Consider the following 21,995-nt stretch of genomic DNA (forward strand, 5'->3'; position numbering starts at 1 on the left):
GAGAAGTTAATGGTGGAGTGCAGGGAAGCAAATGCAGAGTCCATGAGCGAAAGGGGACATCTATTCTATTGATTCATGGTTGCAATAACTCATCCTTCCTTTCTACAAAAAACGCTGCTCCTATGGGTGAGGACGAATGACGAGTGAGCCCTGCGACAAGTGAAGAGGAAATATTAGTGTGAAAAGCATCTTGCTCAGGTTTGGACACATTGTACATTTTAGCAGTGGGTAGAGAGAAACTGGGCAGAAAATTAATCGCACAATCGGAAGGTCAGTGAGAAGGTAACGATTGAGCGGAGTCCTTCCTAAATACTAAACGAAGATCACGGCATTTAGGTGACACTCGGTGTATCTTAAACCACGTTAAACCTAAAACTACCGGGGCAGATCGTGAGGACATAATGAGGAAACAAATCGTCTTGTAATGATTAGCAGAAACCCAATGGGTTAAGTCTTTAGTGTTATGTGTAATTATCGCCAGGAGGTGTCCATCCAAAGAGTGTATTTCCTTGGAACAAGTGAGAAGTAATCTCGGAATGTTGTGCAAATCAGCAAAGGTAGAGTCCCAAAAAAAAAACAATCGTCTTCACCATACTCAATAAGGGCAATAACATCAATATTAAGTCCAACACTAGTCAGAGTCACTTGCATTTGAAGTCTATCATAAACACCCTGGTTCTGGATGGATTGTGTAGTGTGAGGTAAAGCATTGGACTCACATGAGTGTTGTGTGGAAACACGCTGTCCAGAATTTGGAAAACCATCAGAAGAATTCATCTGACAACCAAGGGGAGCACTCTTGCGCCAAAGAGGTCGAACGGTGCAGTCACGAAGATGGTGGACTGTATTTCCGCAGAACAGGCAAAGCTGAAGCTTCCTCCACAGCTCTAGCTGTGAAACAGACCACCTCCAAGCTGCAAGGGTTATTTCATGGTGACTGGACAATCAGAAATGGCAGTATGCAGTGAGGGTTGTTAAATCGGAACAATGGGAGGTAAGCTGGTAGACTCGAGCCGCTGTGGAACGCTACGCTCATGTAACTCTTCCCTCTTTCGTAGACAATTATCCAGTCTTATGGCGACTCCAACAAGTTCCTCAAAAGTGGAAGTCTCATATTTAGTGGCAGGTCGTCCTTTACTTGCGAACGTAGTACATTGCGGTGTATCCCACATAATGCAGTAGCCTCGAAGCCGCTTTGAGCAAACCTGACTCTTGCCAGATCCTTGTAGTTCGCTGAGCTCCAAACAAGGATCTGGGACTTCTCAAAAGAAGATGTATTTCAGAAGGCAGGGCCTTGTAAAAAATAATTGTATGTGATTGGATAAACCACTTGTCCGTTATCTTGAATGACGTGCTACTTCAACCACTCCCATCAAAATCAACCCGTGACGCTGATGAGAGCGACGCTGGGAAATCCAAAACAGAACAGCCGACATATTGGATGACGACAGAGCAAAAAGTTTGAGAACTTTTACTGAAACAACGCAGCAATGTCAGTGGACGATCAATGTCGCTAAACAGTTGCAATAGCAGAATCAATGTCAGCACACGACTCCTCGCTGCGTGCTGCCATTGTTGTTTGAATAAAACAGTCGCTTCGGCGCTATGTCACCTGTATGAAATCCCGCCGGCAATCCTGATTGGTTCATTATTTTTTGCTATCTTGAATCTTGCAATGCCCTCGAGTCCAGATCCTTGTGTGGAGCTCAGCTAACTACAAGGATCTGGCAAGAGTCAGGTTAGCTTTCAGCTGCCAGGATCCGAAAGTGGAGGGCGTTATCGACTACGGAGTGATTCCCCTTGGTGAGATCCAGCAACCGGGTGCCCACCTCTTTATCCCGCAGTGGATGGTTAAAAACACTTATCATCTCGTCCAGAAACTGTCAAAGAGAGAGAAGCGAACCATGGGCTTGCCGGAGCTAATAGCTATAGCCCAGCCGGCCATTTCGCCGGTAAGCAAGCTCATTATGAACGCTATCTTGCATCTGTCCTGGCTATAAGTTAGTGGCTGCTGATCAAATACCACATAGCACTGGTAGAGGAACAGTGCGCAGGAACCGCAACATAACGATTTGGATGAGATATGTCAGGCTCCTTGACATGGGCAGGTGACACTGCAGCAGATGTAGGATTAGTGGTAACAATGTTTTCAGGTGGCAAGGCAGTGGGCGTGGCTGCATCCCTGCTAAACTGCTGGGATTAGCAGAAACGTTATTGATCGCTTCCACGATATCACGTAAAAATGTCTTTTGTTGGCTAATAATTTTGCTTTGCCAGGGCAAAACGCTCAGAGTCTCCGGGGTCCGTATTGGGCTGACTATACCGTCACGAAGGCCGGTATGGCGGCAGAATAGGCCCCCAAAGTAGAGACTCAAGCAAACAGTCAATAAACAGGATTTTACAAAGAAGTAACAAAAAGCAACAGCAACTAAAAGGTTGCTGTGAAAAAAATGACTATGATAAAGAACAAAGTACAAATAAGAATGAGGGTAGAGTTCCAAAAAATGCTAGGACAAAGTAGCAACCACAATACTCGGTAGAAAACTACTCAGGGAAACTGCACAAAAACCAAGGAAGGCTGGAACTGAAAAATCAGGACAGCAGCTGAGAAGCTCATGGGAGTATGACAGTCTGGTGACCAGCGTATTGATTGCCAGGGCTATAAAGATCCTAATTGCAACTAGTGGCTCCACCCCTGGCACTTCCAGGAGGCGCCAAGAAAAAGCATAGTAAAGGTCACGGCAGAAGAAAGGTCATGCAAAAAAATAAATAAAATGATTGTATTTTTCCTCAGGTGTTATTAAAGATATACAATACAACCAGGGCCGTAACTCGGATTTGACAATACTGAGGCTAAAAAATGATTTTCCAAGAGGAGCTTTGAAAGGCTAAAATCATGTGTATCTCAGCACCATATAAATAATATTAGCTTGAGCAAGACAATGAATTTCCAGAATGAGGTCAAACTATCTCGTGTTATATTGTCTAACATCTTTGACAATCAGCATTTATAACAGTCCTTTTATTTTTATTAATATGCTGAAGTTTACCGAAGTGGTACAGAACAACCATGTCATGCAACTTGTGGTACATTACAACCATGCCATGTGACTTGTACCATTCAACCATGTCATGTGACTTGTGGTACATTACAACAATGTCAGGTGACGAATGGTACATTACCACCATGTCACGTGAGTTGAGATTTAAGTCTAAACTGGACTTCACAGCTCACAGTCACTGCACACTAATGCTGAGTGACAAATACTGCAAATATTTAGCTTTGTTTTCCGTAAATCAGATACTGCAGTAGTACATGATAGTACTTTCAAAATACATGATGGTAGTCTGCTAATACATGGTAGTACTGCAGTAAAACACGATAGTACTGTACTACTACAGTAGGTACCATTGTATTTTTTCCTCATTCCTGTGAGAATCTTGTGTGTACCTGAAGCATTGAGGAGTGGTGCTATCCAGGACTAGCTGCAGTGTGCTCAAACAACCACCAGGTACTACCTGTGAGGAGATAATGTATTATATGTTTCTCTTTTGGACTTCTTAAGTCGGTAGTGCATCCTTCACGCATTCTTCACTCACGTTTCAAGTGAAGGATGAGGCAAAAATACAGTGGTACCTACTGTACATGATAGTACTGCAGTAAAATGTCATCGTATTGTCCTAATACATTATAGTAAGAATGACAGGTACTGTAGTAATACATGATAGTACTGTAGTAAAACTTGATAGTACTGTAGTAATACAGTCAGAATAAGTGGTATTGGTATTAATACATGAGAATGCTGTACTAATACATTATAATACTGTACTTATACATGCTAGTACTGCAGTAATACATGTAATATATGATATTACTGTACTAATACATTATAGTACTGTACTTATACATGCTAGTACTGCAGTAATACATGTAATACATGATATTAAGAAGTAGTGTAGTATTACACAGTACTGTAATATTACGTGTCAGTACTGCAGTAGTACATGATAGTAAGAATAAGAGATGTTGCTTGTAATATAAGAGAGTACTGTAGTTGTGCATGATAGTAAGAATAACAGCTTAGTATAAAGGATGCCACAATGTAAGCTTGTGATTAAGTTTCCTTGATGTTTCAAATGAGGCCATGTGATTGAAGTTGCAGTACTAATACTGTATAAAAAGTACTGCAGTAATACATGAGCGTACTGTAGTAATACACGGTAGTAGGAATAACCGGGTCGTAATGGACTTCACAGTCTAAGCTTGTTATTAAGTTTCAGATGAGGTCATGTGATTCAAGTTGCTGTCGACTGCTTGATTTGCTGCAGTTTTCTGTCGTTTCTTCCTAGCAAATCTGCTCAAGCAACAAGGTGAGTTATGTTTATTACTGTTCATCATTCTTTTCTACTTTTAAACAAGTGTCTTTCTACTTCTACTATCTGTTTATTTTAATGGACTAAGCTCATTCCTGAGGTACTTTTTATTTAAAAGTTGATCATTAATAATACTGCAAGCAACATATACAGTTTATTTTTTTTATCTTAAAGTAATAGTAAATATGATGTCTTATCAAGTTCTATACATAATTCCCTGCAGTTGACAGCACAATACAGTATTTAATGTTAGTACTAAATATTATTTGCATTAAAACAAATTCCCAGGATGACAGAACTGTTGCGGAAGCTATTTACATAAATGTTACTTGTTTTAAAAATAGACAAATTGATACATTCCCGTTTACATGTATTTAATACTTCATCCTACAATATTACTTTGATAGTTACCACTTGTGTTGTATCAGTCCGTGTGCTTGTTTACATTACTTAAATGATTGCAATTATTATTGCTTATTACCTGCAGAAGATTGAGACCGAAGCAGAAAACAAAGAAGACATTTGTTCAGAAACAAACATTTTGCTAGAAATAGTAAATAGAGTAATATATTGTCTACTAACAAGTTTCAAACATGATAATGTAATGCTTTCAATATTAAGATCAGTTTTTTTTTTCTGAGAGTCAAAGTGTTTCTCTTGGAAGAAGTTTGAAAGAAGCTTGACAAAAATGTGACAAATACATTCACGTTTTAGCACATTTGTCTACAGTAGATGCAATGAAATTTGACTAGAGTAGCATCTTCAGGCTAGTAGTATTAGATTAGTAGACTATTAGGTAGACTTTAACAGCTAGATTTAGTTAAGTATATTTTAAATTGTGTATAATTTCCTATTGTAAGCACCTTAGCAGCTACTATGCCAGTTTGCATGTTGCAAAAGGAATACTCAGTGACATTGTAGTAGTATTATAAATAATCAATACTTCTTCGTGTTGAAGTCGAATACTTGCACTTACGAATATCATATTAATACCACATTTTGATATAGATGAGACATTCTTATACTGTGGTGAAATATGTAATTTCATATTTTTAAAAACAATAATAAAATAGAATATAATAGAATAGAAAGTACTTTATTGATCCCTGGGGGAAATTCAGCACCAATTAAGTGCACAAGTTTGAGCTGATTCACGATTGTCTCGGATTTAAGCAGATTTGAGCTTTACATTTTGAAATGTGTTAAATAAAACATTAATAAGCTATTATGAGTTTGAAAAAACAAATACATATTTAATAGATAATAGCTTATTCAGTGCTCAGGACAAGTACAAATAAATAAAGAGCTATATATGGAACCCATCATTCATTCGATCTACATTCACACTGTGATGGTTGTATGCAACATTGACTGATAAAAATAATAATAGTAATAATAATGGACACATTGTCTTAAGGTGTCTCTGCAGCACCAATGTTGGTTTTCCTTCAGCCCATAAGGGTTTGTACCAGGAACCCTCTACCATCTGAGCCACGCCGCCATTAGGGATGGATATATAAATACTCAATTAACAAAATTAAGAAAATGATTTGGTTATTACTGTTAAATTTGGCCTAATCCATGTCAATATTGTGGCGTTATTATTGTTAACTTCAGGTACATTGTGAGTGGTGTTTTTTAATACTGAACACAAATATAAATGCAACACTTTTTTTTGCCCAATTTTAATGAATTCAAAGATCTAAAACGTTAACTATATACACAAAAGACCTATTCCTCCCAAATAGTGTTCACAAATCTGTCTAAATCTTTGTTAGTGAGCATTTTTTCTTTGCCAACATAATACAGCCCACCTTGCAGGTGAGGCATATCAAGATGCTGATTAAACAGCATGATTATTGCACAGGTGTGTCTTAGGCTGCCCACAATAATAGGCCACTCTGAAATGTGCAGTTTTGCTTTATTAGGGTTCTGGGAGGGTCAGAAAAGCAGTAAGTATCTGGTGAGACCATCATTTGCCTCACGTATAGAGTTGATCAGGTTATTGATTGTGGCCTGTGGAAAGTCGGCCCACGCCTCTTCAATGGCTGTGCAAAGTTGCTGGATATTGGCAAGAACTGGACCACGCTGTCGCATATGCCGATTCACAGTATCATAAACATGTTCAATGGATGACATGTCCGGTGGGTATGCTGGCCATGCAAGAACTTGGATGTTTTCAGTTTACAGGAATTTTGTACAAATTCTTGCAACATTGGGCCGTGCATTATCATGCTGCAACAAGAGGTGATGGCCTCGGGTTAATGGCACAACAATTGGTCTCAGGATCTCGTCACTGTATCTCTGTGCATTCAAAATGCCATCAATAAAATGCACTTGTGTTCATTGTTCATAACATACGCCTGCCCATACCATAACCCCACCCCCACCATGGGCGACTTGATTCACAACGTTGACATCAGCAAACCACTCTCCCACACGATGCCACACACGCTGTCTGCCATCTGAACAGTGAAAACCCTGATTCATCCAATGTGCCAGACGCCATCGAATGTGTTCAGGTCGAGACCCCAATGAGGACAATAAGCATGCAGATGAGCTTCCCTGAGATGGTTTCTCACAGTTTGTGCAGAAATTATTTGGTTATGCAAACCAATTGTTGCAGCAACTGTCCGGGTGGCTGTTCTCAGACGATCAATGGAGGTGCACCTGTCCTACATTTGACTTCATGTACATTACACAGTTTTCCTGCTTCCTAAGTCAGTGTTGTGTTTTGATGTTACGTTTGTTCCTTTCAGCTTTTGACTCTCTTGCCTCAGCAATGCCACCTTGCATTATAGTTGGTGAATTTAATGATGATGACAGATGTGTCGATACTCCTCCGAGTCACTGGGATGAATGCATTAATATTGCATTGATATTGTCTTTGTGTGCAGAAAGTTGTCCAAATGTTCTGTAGGACGTGTTGTTGAGGCAGTGTGTAATATGCATGTCCACCAGAGTTATTTTTTGTTTTTGTACACATCTGACTGTCATTTGCAAGTATTCATTTATTTCAGGTTGTCCTAAGTGTGTTGTCTTAGTCAGGAAGTAGTCTTTACCATTAAGTTGAAACTGTCTTTTGTTGAGTCTTACAAAGTGTTTATACACTAAGTATTGTACTCACTACCCACCAGCTGTTTGATTGTAACATGTAGTTTTCATTAACAACTTTGTATGTGTTGAAATCGCTATGTAAAATCGCTAATGTTAATCAGTAGCATGCATATGGCATATTTAATGTAAAATAGCACCGACCTAGCACATATTGTAAAGTCGAGCTTTACTTTGAGCATTTTCTATCATACATGCTTGCTTTTTTGGCATAGAAAATTATAACATTACGTAGTAGTAGTAGTAGTAGTATTAGTAATAGTAGTAGTAGTAGTAGTTTATTTTGTACATGCTAAAACCAAAGCAAAATTCATAATAATATAAAGGAAATAATCTGAATAATGTTATAGTAAAGTACAACAGAAACAAATACTTCACAAAGAAAACACAAAATAATTAAAACAATACATAATGGTTAGGTTTTTCATATTCAAAAAAGTGTGGGAAGAAGTGAATATTATTTACTCCCACCCCTTATTTATAAATTAAATACTTAGCTTTCTTATCATTATTATTATATACAATAGAGACAGTCAAATACAATAATACATGACATCACGTTCAACACAGGTATTTAAATATGGTACCGTTTGATTTTTCATAAATCGGTATCCCGTAGTACTGATAGGATTCAATTTGTACCTATAAAAGTACGGAAATCTGTACTCATCAAATTTATTTATGCTGAAGGCCAGCTACCATTTTACCAAAGGTCTAAAAGACCCAAACTGCCACCAAACTTTATGTTAATGACAGAAAATGTTTTCCTTTTACTGACTCAAGTTCTTAAGAGTCATTTACTGAATCGATTCACTTGAGTCTGTCATCACAAAGGGCATGTATAGAAAAACATTTCTAGAAATGCAGTAGACCGTTAAATAGTTGCACAATTACTGACATGTTTTTTTTGTTGTAATTTAGCTAGTGGTAGAACGGGAACGTAAGTCAACGAGTTAATGTCGACAAGTACCTTTGAGGCCCGATTTAGTAAAATACTTGTTTAACGCTGGAACATGTCCAATTAATGTTTTATAATCAATCCACCTCCAAAAAGAATGCTTCAAATCATTATTGAGGTGTATGACGGACATGAGTGCATGTACGCTGAGTATAAGTGTATAGTTTCATTGTGTATTGCTATAAAACGCAGTAAAAGGTAGTCGTAAATACTTAAGTTGCAATTAAATGACTACTTAAAACTTCAGCCGCAGTTTGTATGACTCCTTCAAATAATCACTCAGGAGACACCTGAAAACTTGTTTTCTCAGAGCTTTAGACTTTTGTATCTAAAGGCTTAACAAAATCAATTTGAAACTGTTAAATGTGATTTGTTGCTGGTACACAGTATGAACTCTGAGGTTTGTGCAAGAGTTGTGTGTCTAATATCCAACATGCAAATGTATGTTTTTCTGATAACACACATTATGAAAACACAAGGGTCGACTCATAACACAGACGGGTGATGCTCGTACAGCACAGGAATACCTCACCTCTTGTAAGTAATCTGCTCCAAAATGTCCAATGAAGAATCGTACACATTTTCCCAGAAATAACAATTCCAGACTGCCATAAATATGAAGACAAAAAATATTTTATAGAATAATTCTAGACTTACAATGTGACAGGTTTTTGGTGGTTGAGTAATTGCCCTAACAAATACTGTAATACAAGTGATACTAATACAGGTGTTGTCTTCCAAAATCTGTCAGGTGATGCTGGGTGTCATGGCCGCTAAGAAGTTGGATCTATCTAAGCTGACAGACGAGGAGGTCAGTCATGTGTGGAAGGTCGTTCAGCGTGACTTCCACCTTAGGAAAAAAGAGGAAGACAGGCTGGGGTAAGACATACTACATTTTACAACACTTCTGTTCAAACTACAAACCAAATGTTACAATCAATTCTACATTGTTATGTTGGTTCCATGAAAAGATGAAACTTTTAAACTTCTAACTTTCAAAACAAGAGTTTCTGTAGGTTGGAAACTTAACTGGGAGTGTAAAAGTAGTGTAATCATAACTGTTCCATCATCATCATCATTGTACAATCACATTTTCAGTGATGGGCAAGTTACCGGTACTTGGAAAATGTAGTGAGCTAAACTACAAATTACCGGTACTCTGGATTAAATGTAGCTAAACTACAGGGGAAGTTATCCCTGGAGAATTGTAGCAAGCTACACTACAAGCTACATTGCAAAAGTAGCTTTCTACATCAAAGCTACATTTAACAGCATTTCTATCTGTGGGCCCGCATGTATAACATCAATCTTAATGTGACTGACAGTGTTCAAATGGACCTAATTGGCTATTGTTTATTGAGGATTCCCATTAGCCAACGCACAAACACCAGGCTCGTCTTCCTGGGGTCCTTTTCAAAAGTTCAAAGTAAAATAACAATACACAGATCCAGTTACAAAACATACACAAATCCAGTTACAAATAAAATAAAAGAAAAAGGAAAAGAAAAAGAACATTCTCAAAATAATAAAATAAAATAACAGTACACAGATACAGTTACAGAACATATGCAGATCCAGTTACAATAAAAGAAAGGAAAAGGGGAAAGAGAAAAAAAAAGTTCTCAAACTGATAACATGAAAGATGAACTCTTAAGCCTAAAAAGTGACTTTACATGTTTCCTAAATGCTTTTTTACTAGGAATAGTTATAATATTTAAATGAAGAGTATTCATAATGAAATTCCTCTGTATACAACAGTGCTTTTCATTGAATTAGTTCTTGGTCGTGGTAATGCAAGTAGACCTTGAGTTGAAGCTCTGGTACTGTTGTGGTGAACATCAGCATTATAACCAATTTGCTTAAAAAGAGCTGTAGGGTACTTGTTATGAATAATGTTTCGAAAAAATAACAATAAACTGCTGGATAATCTATGAATAACCTTAAGCCATCCAAGACAAAAATGCATACGGTCCACACTCGATCTATAAGAACAATCAAGAGTAAGTCTAGCTGCCCTATTTTGAGCTGTTTGTAGTTTTTTAAGCTCAACCTTGGGTGCAGAAGCCCAAATAATTGAACAATAATCCAGATGACACAACACCAATGTTTGTACTACCTGTCTACGAATTGCAGGTGTTACATACGGAGCACATTTCCTAACAGCAGCAATACTTCTACCCATCTTAGCGACAATTTGATTGATATATTCGGACCACGAAAGTGTATCACTAAGTGTAACGCCCAAAAGTCTTACTTTATCCTCTTGTTTGATTGATTGTCCTGAAATCTGTAAATTAAATATAGGAGTTTTTGCCAGACTATGTCGTGAACCAAAGACAATACTTTTTTTTTTTTTAAATGTTTAAAACCAGTTTATTAATTATATTCCACTCAGTAACAGCATCTAAGTCATTTGAGAAGACAGACTGAAGTTATCCTATTGAAGATGCAGAATGATATAATGTGGTGTCATAAGCATACAGTACCAAACTGGATTTTTGAGTAACAAGAGGAAAATCATTTGTAAAAATTGAAAATAGAAGTGGTCCCAAACAACTGCCTTGTGGCACACCACAGCTAAAACCATAGCTGTTCGATAGCGAACTAATTAAATATACACGTTGCGTTCTGTCAAATAAATAACTCTCAAACCAAGAGACAGCCAAGGAACCAAAACCGTAACATTTCAATGTATCAATCAAATAACCTAATACATTTCCATTGCTATTACCTATCTGTCATTTAGCTGGTGACACCCTACAACTACATCTAGGGGTCCGTACACCCCACTGTATGTATTTATTTAGTGTGCCTTCTCTTTGGCCCACCCCTATAATGTTATTAATTTTCTCTACTAACAGTAAAAAAACAGCATCTATCTATATCTTGACCAAAAAAAAAACAAGAAAAAAACAATAACAGTTGGTTAATGTGCGTTCCTAAATTTGTGTTGGATGTCTTGGATGAAGAGAGCCGTTATGATTTTGGTTTACAGAGTAAACGACTAAAAACTAAGGTTTTGGGTATTGTTTTCTCTAAACACATACATATGTCTAAATATGGTTAACGACATGCATTATTGTGGGTTTCCTGCATGTCATCTTCGTCACTAAGGGAAAAATCTAATCTGCGAGAGAGAATCCCTCTGCCATTTTCAAGTATGTTTCTTTTTTTTTGAGTCGTCAGCTTGAAGCGTCCCTCTGTCTCCGACTTCCTCGTCGTCATGTGACATGAGTGCGTGATTGCTATGATGTTGCTTACTAGTTTACTGTCATTGGCCAATCTGTAATGTTTCGCCCTAACCTTAGCCAATTGTGACTCATCATATGAACAGCAACCAATTATTATGGATGTTCTCCGTACATATGGATATTCTTGTTATGTTCACTACTGCATTGAGTTAACCATACAGTTATTTCTGTTACATTGTACAGCCTCTAGGTGGCATAGTTAGTGAGAAGAAAGAGATGCGGCGAGGTGAGGAGAGAAGAAGAATGTAATGTAGGTAAATACAGGTACGGGAATAAATATGCTGACTGGAAAGTAACGCGTTCGTGTTGGTTATTACTACATACCCAGCATAACAAGTGGCGACGAGGATAAAGAAATAAAAGAATGGCTTTACTTGGTTTACAACCGCCCTCTGCGTTCCTGGAGTGCCCGGGAGAGCCGAACATTACGTTCGAGGATTGGAGGAAGCTATTCGACAACTACTTGCTAGCAATCGGTGGTCAAGAATTTTCCGCGGGGAATAAAAGAGCTCTGCTGATTCACTGTCTGGGAACAGAAGGACAAAGGTTGTACAATACCTTGCTGATTACTGAGGATACCTACACATTGGAGCGCTTGTAAAAAGAGCTCAGCAGCGCATGCACGTTTTGCATCGGATGAAAAGAGCACAGCTCCCTCCCCCCATTCTCACCACATTCGACAGAGGCACTATAGAGAGCCTACTGACCAACTGCATCTCTGTCTGGACTGGAGCCTGCAATGCCTCAGACTGGAAGTCTCTCCAGAGAGTGGTGAGGACGGCGGAAAAGATCATCAGGACTCCTCTTCCCCCTATCCAGGAGATAGCAAAAAGCCTTGCTTTTATTTTGAAGATAGAAACGTGTGTGATTCGTCCGAGAAAGTGTCTTGACTGTTTTAATGTTGGATCAAATGTTTGCAATAAAAAAAAGTCTCCTTTTGACATTTTGCCGACCGTATTTCATTTCTGTTGAGCATTTATGTCATCTTACTTACTAAAAATCAGTCACAGTAACAATCGAAATGTCATGTTATCACTGCACCTTAACCGTGATCTGAACACGGAAGTGAAGCACCACCCACCTCTGAACGATACGCGGAGCTGGCGTTTGCTGCAGGAATGTCGCCACTTCTCATCGTGAAAAATAGTCCTTTCTTGACGGAAGAACAACTTGCCATGGCTTTAAACCTGATTTTTCCATAAGTTAGATTTTCCTATGTCCATTTCTGCTTGCTTGTGGCTCATCAGTAGCAAGTGAACTGCAGCCAAGTTCCCCCGCTACGGCACGGCCAGGGTGTCAAAAAAGGAAGTGTTTGCATTTTTCGCACGTTAAAAATGTGGTTCCGTTGTTGAAATTTATAGTTAACGCGTTATTATCGCTTTAACTTTGACAGCCATAAAATATATATATATATCCATCCATTTTCTACCGCTTGTCCCTTTCTGGGGTCGCAGGGGGTGCTGGAGCCTATCTCAGCAACAATCGGGCGGAAGGCGGGGTACACCCTGGACTAGTCGCCACCTCATCACAGGGCCAACACAAATAGACAGACAACATTCACACTCACATTCACACACTAGGGCCAATTTAGTGTTGCCAATCAACCTATCCCCAGATGCATGTCTTTGGAGGTGGGAGGAAGCCGGAGTACCCGGGGGGAACCCACACAGTCACGGGGAGAACATGCAAACTCCACACAGAAAGATCCCGAGCCCGGGACTGAACTCAGGACTACTCAGGACCTTCGTATTGTAACATGCACCAACTCCTGTGCCACAGTGCTGCCTTATATATATATATATATATATATATATATATATATATATATATATATATATACAGTATATAAGATTTACAGCAATACAGCAGCAAAGGGCATAGATTTCAAACAAAGTAAACTATGTATACAAATTAAATTAAAATGAAGCTGAAAATTTTAAAATAATACATAAAAGAAAAAACAAACACCGTATGGAATTTTCTCAGCAAAACAAAAAAGATCAGCTGACAGCTGCAGTTTTAGTATAGATAACGATGTATATATTGATTGATATATTGATATAGTTTGATTCGCCAAAATAGAGTATATATATAATACAACTGTAATTTTTTCAGGAAAGGTTTGTACTGTACTGAAAGTTCTGACAGCAGAGGCGCAGTGAATGTGAATTAGGCCTTTAGCTCCCAATTACAACAAATCTTCCCATTGCTGCTTTTATTGGCTTTAGTGGATCAGGACAAATACGCTAAATTGATTTTGTGAGATATTTTGATCATTTAAGTGACACGATCCTCTGCGCACAATTTCTTTGGGTCATCCTTTTTTTTTAAATATACATTACTGGCTATTGTTTCATTGTTGTACTGAAAGTGAAAGAGTTGTAAGTACATGTGTATTTTGACATGAATTACTAGTACATCAAGCATGTCAGTCAAATCTCATGTGAGTGATTTTAATTAATCGCATAGAATTCGAGCACATATTTTCTGGTTATTTCTAATAGCAATGTTCTTATTTGGACAACAAAGCATCAATTATCACTGCATATGAGAATAAAGTTTGTGTGCAAATGTGAGAGACAAAGTCTGGCAAGAACATGTTGTTAAGACGTTCCAGCTGTGTGCTTTTGTCTGTGCGATTGTGTGTGGGTTTGTGCTCACATTCCTGGGGCTTGCCAGTGAGGCAGAAAGTACTTTCACATATGGCATTACGGTTAAAGCAGTTGCTTTACTCTCGTTCTAACATATCAAATACTTTAAAACTATAATCACTGCCTCACTGTGGATACTACTGCAGTACTTGGGATACTTTATAACGTCAGGTTAGGACACATTAGTTATTATTTTGACTATAAGTGTCCACTTGACAAACCGTAATTAAATCATGATTAATATAAATTCTATATCTTATCATCATGTGTGAGAGAAAATGAGATGATTAAAGGGAAACTGCACATTTTGGGGAATTTTGCCCATCATTCATAATGCTAATGTGTAGGTATGTGTGTGTTCGCCACTGGCTGGCTCTCCGCAGTGGTCACTCAGAATGTTTTACGCTTGATCTGCATTTGCATTGTTTTTGTCACCACTATACACGAATACTGGTGATGTGGTACACATATCCTTGTTTATCCAGAATATCGACATTTTCAGATTGGACAAGTCCTCGCTCCACAAAGCTGTGACAAAATGTGTCCAGTGTAAACTTGACAAATTGAACTTGAAAAAAATCTACAGTGAGTAAATTGTTCACTGGAATCCCTCTTCAAATATAAGTTAAATATTTATCTGTGAGTCTGACCAAATAGCTTTTAAATTGATAGATTTGCACGCAGACTATTAGAACTCGTCGAATGTCTCTTCCTGCTCGCAGTAATGTCACTGGATCGGACCAATCATCATATTTACCGTATTTTCCGCACTATAAGGCGCACCTAAAAACCACAAATTTTCTCAAAAGCTGACAGTGCGCCTTATAACCCGGTGCGCTTTATATATGGATAAATATTAAGATTCATTTTCATAAAGTTTAGGTCTCGCAACTACGGTAAACAGCCGCCATCTTTTTTCCCCGTAGAAGAAGCGCGCGGTGCATGCTGGGATATGTGATGTTTCATTTCCATTTGTGTGTTTATGTAAAGACCCCAAAATGGCTCCTATTAAGTGTGTTGTCTGTCTAATTATAAATAATGCAGACGAGGCGTGTTAACTGAGTTCTCAACGTTTACTCACAGCGTGCTAACTGCCAGCATACAACGCTTCTCAGGGCTACCGCGCATGCTCGTAACTATCGTTGCATGCTAGGTAGTGTAGTTGTTATATTTGCTAGCTCATAACAGCACATTGAGAGACACGCTTACGCGCTTAATTCAATACTCGCCGTCATTCCGGGTGGATTGACAAAAGACCTCCAGCCGCTAGATATTGGTGTCAACAGGGCATTCGAAGCTAGACTGCTAACTGCGTGGGAACAATGGATGACAGAAGGCGAACACACCTTCACTAAGACGAGGAGGCAGCGCCAGACGACGCCAACATCTGCCAGTGGATCGTAAATTTGCCCAACTTTTCACTTCGGACACCGAAGACGAAGGATTTACGAATGAAGAATAACTTCAGAAAGTGAGCGCTATGTTTATTTTGTGTGTTGTGACATTAACGTTCGAGCAACATTATGTTGCTATTGCTCTGCACTATTTTGAATTTTACTATGTTTGTGATTGCACATTTGCGTACATTTTGGGAGTGAACAGAGTTGTTAGAACGCTGGTTTTTAATATATTATTAAAGTTTGACTGACCTATCTGACTGTTTTTTTGACATTCCCTTTAGCGCAGCGTAGGCGCGGCTTATAGTCCGGGGCGGCTTATTGGTGGACAAAGTTATGAAATATGCCATTCATTGAAGGTGCGGCTAATAATCCGGTGCGCCTTATAGTGCGGAAAATACGGTACACACATTTTGGTCACTTCTTACGCTGAAGAAATTATTTTCTTAAAAAATATTTAAAGTCATTATTACATAATTCTGCTTCTGTATTTATGAAGCTTTTCAATGACACCAACCTTTTTAAAATCGTAGAATATGAAGAAATTTATGACATTTGAAAGTCGGATTTAACAAAAACAGTCACATCTAAAATCTTAAGCCCCATTGATTTAGTATTGAAAAGGTTGACCATAAATTGGTGCATTTTCATCGGGTTTAAAAATTGATAACTTTCTTAATATTTATCACAGGAAAATTATACTTACATCACTGGAATCGTCTTAAAGTGGAACTGCACTTTTTGGAAGAAATTTTGCCTATCATTCACAATCATTATGAAAGACATGACAACAGATGTATTTTATTTAATGCATTTTAACTCATAAATAAACATACATTAAAAGTCCTGCTTACAGCAGAGCCAATGGGAGGGCTTCTATACCGCCCATAAAAAAAAAAAATAATAAAAAAACATCTAAAAAGCGGCAACATTTAAATTTCGTGACTTGAATATTGACCAAGTATCAGTGATACTATTATGATAAACGCTAACGCAGACAAGTGGATAGTAGAAGGCCAATGACGTATTCCGACAAGTTGGTACACTTTGACAGTCAATTTAGACCTTGAAATGGCGAGAACGACACGAAAAGACGCTTGGTTCCACACCCCTTTTCTTCGCGAGGATTATGAGTCATTCTTCATCTAAACGGGAATATATGAACATCCCGGCAGTCTGAATTATAATGACAGCCTGCCTTCTACAGCAAGTGAGGTTTTATTATATGTGTTAGCTCTCATGAAGTCTCCAATGAGTAGTAATCAGTAATGTTGTTATAAAAAAAAAAGCGAACATCATAAGGCGTTTTTGAAAATTAAGGTGCCGCGTATGCTTAAAATGGACACAATAAGCAAATATTAAATGTTATTTTAAATGTGCCTGTTACTACATTACATATATACTTACATTGTGTATATAAAACCTTAATGGAGGTGTTTTTATGTTTTTTAGGGGTTTATAAGCAGAAGAGCGGCTCCCATAGGTTCCTTTGTAATCAGACTTTTGATCACATGTATTTAATATTTAGAATGCATTTAAAAAAATACATCTGCCGTCATGTCTTTCATAATGATTGTGAACGATAGGCAAAATTCCAAAAACTTGCAGTTCCCCCTTAACAAGACCTGTCTGATATTACTGGTTTAATGTAAATCTTTTTTTATTTTTTTATTTAAACATATACCTATTTTGTGGGACAAGAACACACGTCATATTTTAAGCACTGTAAAAACAAACTTCAAACTCTTCCATCACTGTTATATACATTCCTCTAAGTATGCATGTAATGTCGTAACATGAACATTTATTATAACATGTAATAGTTACGGTATTTTGGTCATTTTAAGCATATCTCTTTCCTGGTCGCATTGATTTTACAGAGCACAAAGCAACGTAATCCCTAATTCCGTCAACAAACCTGAGTGCTTGCTAACAATAATCACGGCAGACTTCACAATATACGACGAAAACCACTTCTTTGGGCCAAATGAGAATCCACAACCATATATTTCTGAAGCTAAATACATGGCGGATGAACTACTGGTTATAGAAGCAGTGCAGGCACGAAGAGAGGGTGCAAAGTTGGAACAGACCACTGTCGAGAGAGTTATGAAGCTAATGGGAGAATGGTTGGGAGGACGCGAAGGATCTCTTGTAGCTGCATATGCTTCCCACACGACTGAAGCCTGAAGTTGCAGGGCGGCGTGGCTCAGATGGTAGTGCAGCCAGCCAGAAACTTGAGGGTTCTTAGTTTGAATCCTGCTTCCGCCATCCGAGTCACTGCTGATGTGTCTTTGGGCAAGACATCCCAGAACAAGCGAGTCAGATTACTTCTAGACCTCCACCCCAGATCACACCTCACTCCTACCCACTTCTCCAAAGTGGGCTGGCTCAGGGTGGAGGAAAGAGTAAAACAACTTGCACTGAGCCTTGTCTATAAAATCCGCTACACCTCCCTGATACCGAAGTACATGTCAAACTACTTCCTGACCGCCATAACCACAACACCAGGGGGAGCTCCACTAACCACGTTAAACCCAGATTCCGATTTAACAAAGGTCTTAACTCATTCTCTTTCTATGCCACATCAATGTGGAATGCACTCCCAACAGGTGTAAAAGAAAGGGCATCTCTATCCTCCTTCAAAACCGCATTAAAAGAACACCTGTTTAACTCGCACAAGACACTGGTGGCTCTTCAGTGTTGACAGCAAACCTTCATTTCCCCAAAGCTTTCCACATTTCACGTGGGTGTAGTAGCCCCATGCTGCACAACAAAGCATTTTTACACGTCAAAAAACTAACGAGGAAGCGCCGCAAACACATAGTCTTAGCTCAAAGTTGGTAGCAAACATGGCACCCTGTAGTAACGCGAGTGCCTTATAACCAATCATTGAGGAATGTTGGTCATAATCTCTATATACAAGACTTTGAACGATTGCCATATAGTCAGGAAACACTGGGCTATATCATTTATGAACTATTGCAAATTGTATATATTTACAAATGATAACTGACAAATTGACGCAATAAAATGGATAGAATGCAGGTGAAATCTCAATCCATTAACAATTTGTGAAAAAAAAAAAACAGTTGATAGATGTATTAATAAATGTATTGACTTTTGTAATCAGATAGTCCTTTCTAATTTTTGCTAATTACCTGCACTCGTAGAAAGTTTGCGCTTTCTCTCCTGGATTTTATTATGATCCATGCTGGCCACCATGAACTGTGCTCATATTACAACATAGTTCAAATGTAGTCTTTTGGGGCAGTATTTCAGAAGAGTGGAGCAAAACAATTGGAACATAAATGACAATGACTTGTTGGAAGCACAGTGAACACACAACTCAATGGGTGTGTTTAACTTGTTGAAATGCTGCACTGTGGAAATATGTCATTTTGTCATTTTTAGGAAAAATATCCACTAGTAAAATAATACACAAGAAACACACTGTAGTGACAAAAATGAACAAACTTGTATACTGAATATACTGTCAATTTCACAGATAACTCCCATGCACATACTTGTGTTATAGTTGTTCATTTGAACATTAAAATAACTACTGGTCAAACTCATTCATTTACTCACTTATTTGCTTGAACAACATGATGTGTTCAAGATCTTGTCGGAGGCGTTCATCCATCGCTACGTCACAAAGGGCTTCACAGGCTGGCGAGTCATCTGACACCCACCTTGTCTTCCTTTGCTCGTTCATTGACATTTTGCTGAGGTAGAATTTGTAGACGACATTTTCCTCCCAGCAATAGATCCCACGGATGTGGTAGAGCATTGGTTCTCACCAATTACCAGATCAGAAAACATTTGGCTCTCCAAGTATCATCATAATGACCAAAATTGAAATACAGTAGCATAGTAGGCCTAAGTATTCATGGAAAAGGCAAAGGTTTGTAAAGTGTATTTCATATTTTGGACCACATTAACATTACACATAGTTGAGATAGGCTCCAGCACCCCCCGCAACCCAGAACGGGACAAGCGGTATAAAATGGATGGATGGATGGAAAACACTGTATTTTAATCAAGTGATTCTTTGATGTACCACTAGATAGAGCCCGCATACCATTAGTGGTACGTGTACCACAGTTTGAGAATCACTGTGTTAGAGGATTGATTTCCACCGTCACTGCAACGCCTGACAACATTAAACCATAAGCAAAATCATTTTTTTAGCATTTTTATAACATTCAATATGACATACAATCTTGTAAAAAAGTAACATCAATGCATGCCACCAAAATATAACAGTAAGAAGTGTTGCTAAAACATCACAGCAGAAGGAATGTATTGACAGTAATGCTCTCTTTTCACTGGTATGCGATCATCATAACAGTGCATTAAATCAGAGTACCGGTAGGCTGATTAGATGCATTCTTGCACTTTCTCATTAGGGGTGTAATGATTGATCGATACATTAATGGACTGATTTTTATTCCTGAATCTGTGCTCGGCAAATATGCCTTCCAATTCCAATCGATTTTATCGATACAAAAAACAACAACATTGGATTTAAGAACGGCAGACTTTATATGAAGTTTAGCACTTGTAATATTAAAGATTTAAAACGGTAAGTCTATTTTCCTGTCTGTGGCGTCATCAAAAAAAAAAAGGCGAAAATTTACGGTGGTCAAGAAAGGTTATAAGAAACGCAAACGCTACAAGACAATAGATTCAAGATTCAAGATTCAAGATGCTTTATTGTTGTCCATTCTTTAACATGTACAAGACACATAAGAACTGAAATTTCATTTTCGGCACAGTCCCACTAAGAGCAGACATACGTTACAAGGGGACAAGACGGGACCACCAACGGATCAGCCACTTACGGCGCTCCTTAAAAAAGGTGGGAAAAAGGTGACTTTGGGAAAGGGGGAAGAGTAAAAAAATATCAGTCTAAGGCTGGACCCTCAGGAGGGGTCCAGACTGAGTCCGAGGAAAAAAACCTCACATAGCATGGCACACATAAACATGATACATGTAATCACAACTACTCGCAACAGAGGGGGGGGGGGGGGGGGGGGGGGGATTTGGGGCCCTGGAGGCCGGCTGCCGCTATAAAGCGCTACTCAGCCATCCACAACCCCGGAGGAATTAAGCAGTGGTGAAGGCGTTGATGTATGCCCAATTAACTTGGGTGAGATGTTTAAATGTTTTTGTGGACTGGGGCCGATCTCAAAGTTCGACACCAGGTGTTGTTGAAAAAAAGGAAGGTCAAAAGCGTCCATCTTTGAGGATAGTATAATATCTGGGAAGTGTGTCTGTGTGCCTTTAAGAAATGGTGCTGTTGTGTGTGACGTGTGCAAGAGAACTAAGTCCTGCAAGAGTTTGGGTGTCTGTGAGTTGAGTGTCTAAACGTGAGTTGTGGCTACAACAAATATCGTATCGCATCGCATCGTTGTTAAAACGAATCATTACACCCCTCGCTCATCCATTATGTTCTGCTGCGATTAGAAATGGTTTTGTGTACTGATCATACCTTTCAGTGAATTCTAGCTATGTATATATGTATATATATATATATATATATATATATATATATGTATATGTATTTTATTATATGTAAATACATATGAATAAAATAAATACTTGAATTTCAGTGTTCATTTATTTACACATGTACACACACAAAACACTCCTCTACTCATTGTTGTATTTGAAAGAGCAATGCTTTTCAGCCAGTAGCACAGCTTTTGAAGGAGCATAGGTATGGGCAGTGTAATATTCTGGGTTGGAGTCAATAACCAGGCGAGGTGATGATGTTATGTTTCTTTACTTCATACTTCAGAACCGACTCCCACACTTGCCGTCAGGGTGCGCAATACAACGTAAACCGTTGGCCAACCAAAAAGTAACCACAGAACACTATACCCAACATTCACCAGGAGATAGCAACAAACAACTTAGATCACTCTATTACAGGCAGCATCTGTGAAATTTAATTTGCAGGAAAGGAGTGAGTTTAGGGTTGAATTGTTCATCCTCGTTCTATTCTCTATCACTCGTCGTCGCCATGACTGTCTCTTCTTCGTCTTCTTCTTGTTGTGTGTGCAGTTGTGCACTCGCCAAAAGCCGTAGATGTTATAACGTGACTGGGCCGGCACGCTATTTATATGAAGGAAAAGCGGACGTGACGACAGGCTGTCCTCACTCAGGTCCGCACGGACCTGGAGGGGGCGTGCCTTAAGTCCGGCTGGAAATCGGGAGAAATTCGGGAGAATGGTTGTCCCGG

General features: G+C 38.6%; 1 protein-coding gene across 4 annotated transcripts in view; it reads left to right on the forward strand.

Moving 5' to 3' along the window:
- Positions 1-4,234: 4,234 nt before the first annotated feature.
- mlphb (melanophilin b) overlaps positions 4,235-21,995 on the forward strand; it is a 97,580-nt gene continuing 79,819 nt past the window's right edge. For all 4 annotated transcript variants that reach the window (XM_061926376.2, XM_061926373.1, XM_072912009.1 and 1 more), the window contains exons 1-2: positions 4,235-4,371; positions 9,198-9,325. In XM_061926376.2, the coding sequence (XP_061782360.1) occupies positions 9,201-9,325 (125 nt within the window). In that variant the 5' untranslated portion in view covers positions 4,235-4,371; positions 9,198-9,200. The remainder of the gene's footprint in view (positions 4,372-9,197; positions 9,326-21,995) is intronic.

This window comes from Nerophis lumbriciformis, linkage group LG31, assembly GCF_033978685.3.
Source record: "Nerophis lumbriciformis linkage group LG31, RoL_Nlum_v2.1, whole genome shotgun sequence".
NCBI classification, from domain to species: Eukaryota; Metazoa; Chordata; class Actinopteri; order Syngnathiformes; family Syngnathidae; genus Nerophis; species Nerophis lumbriciformis.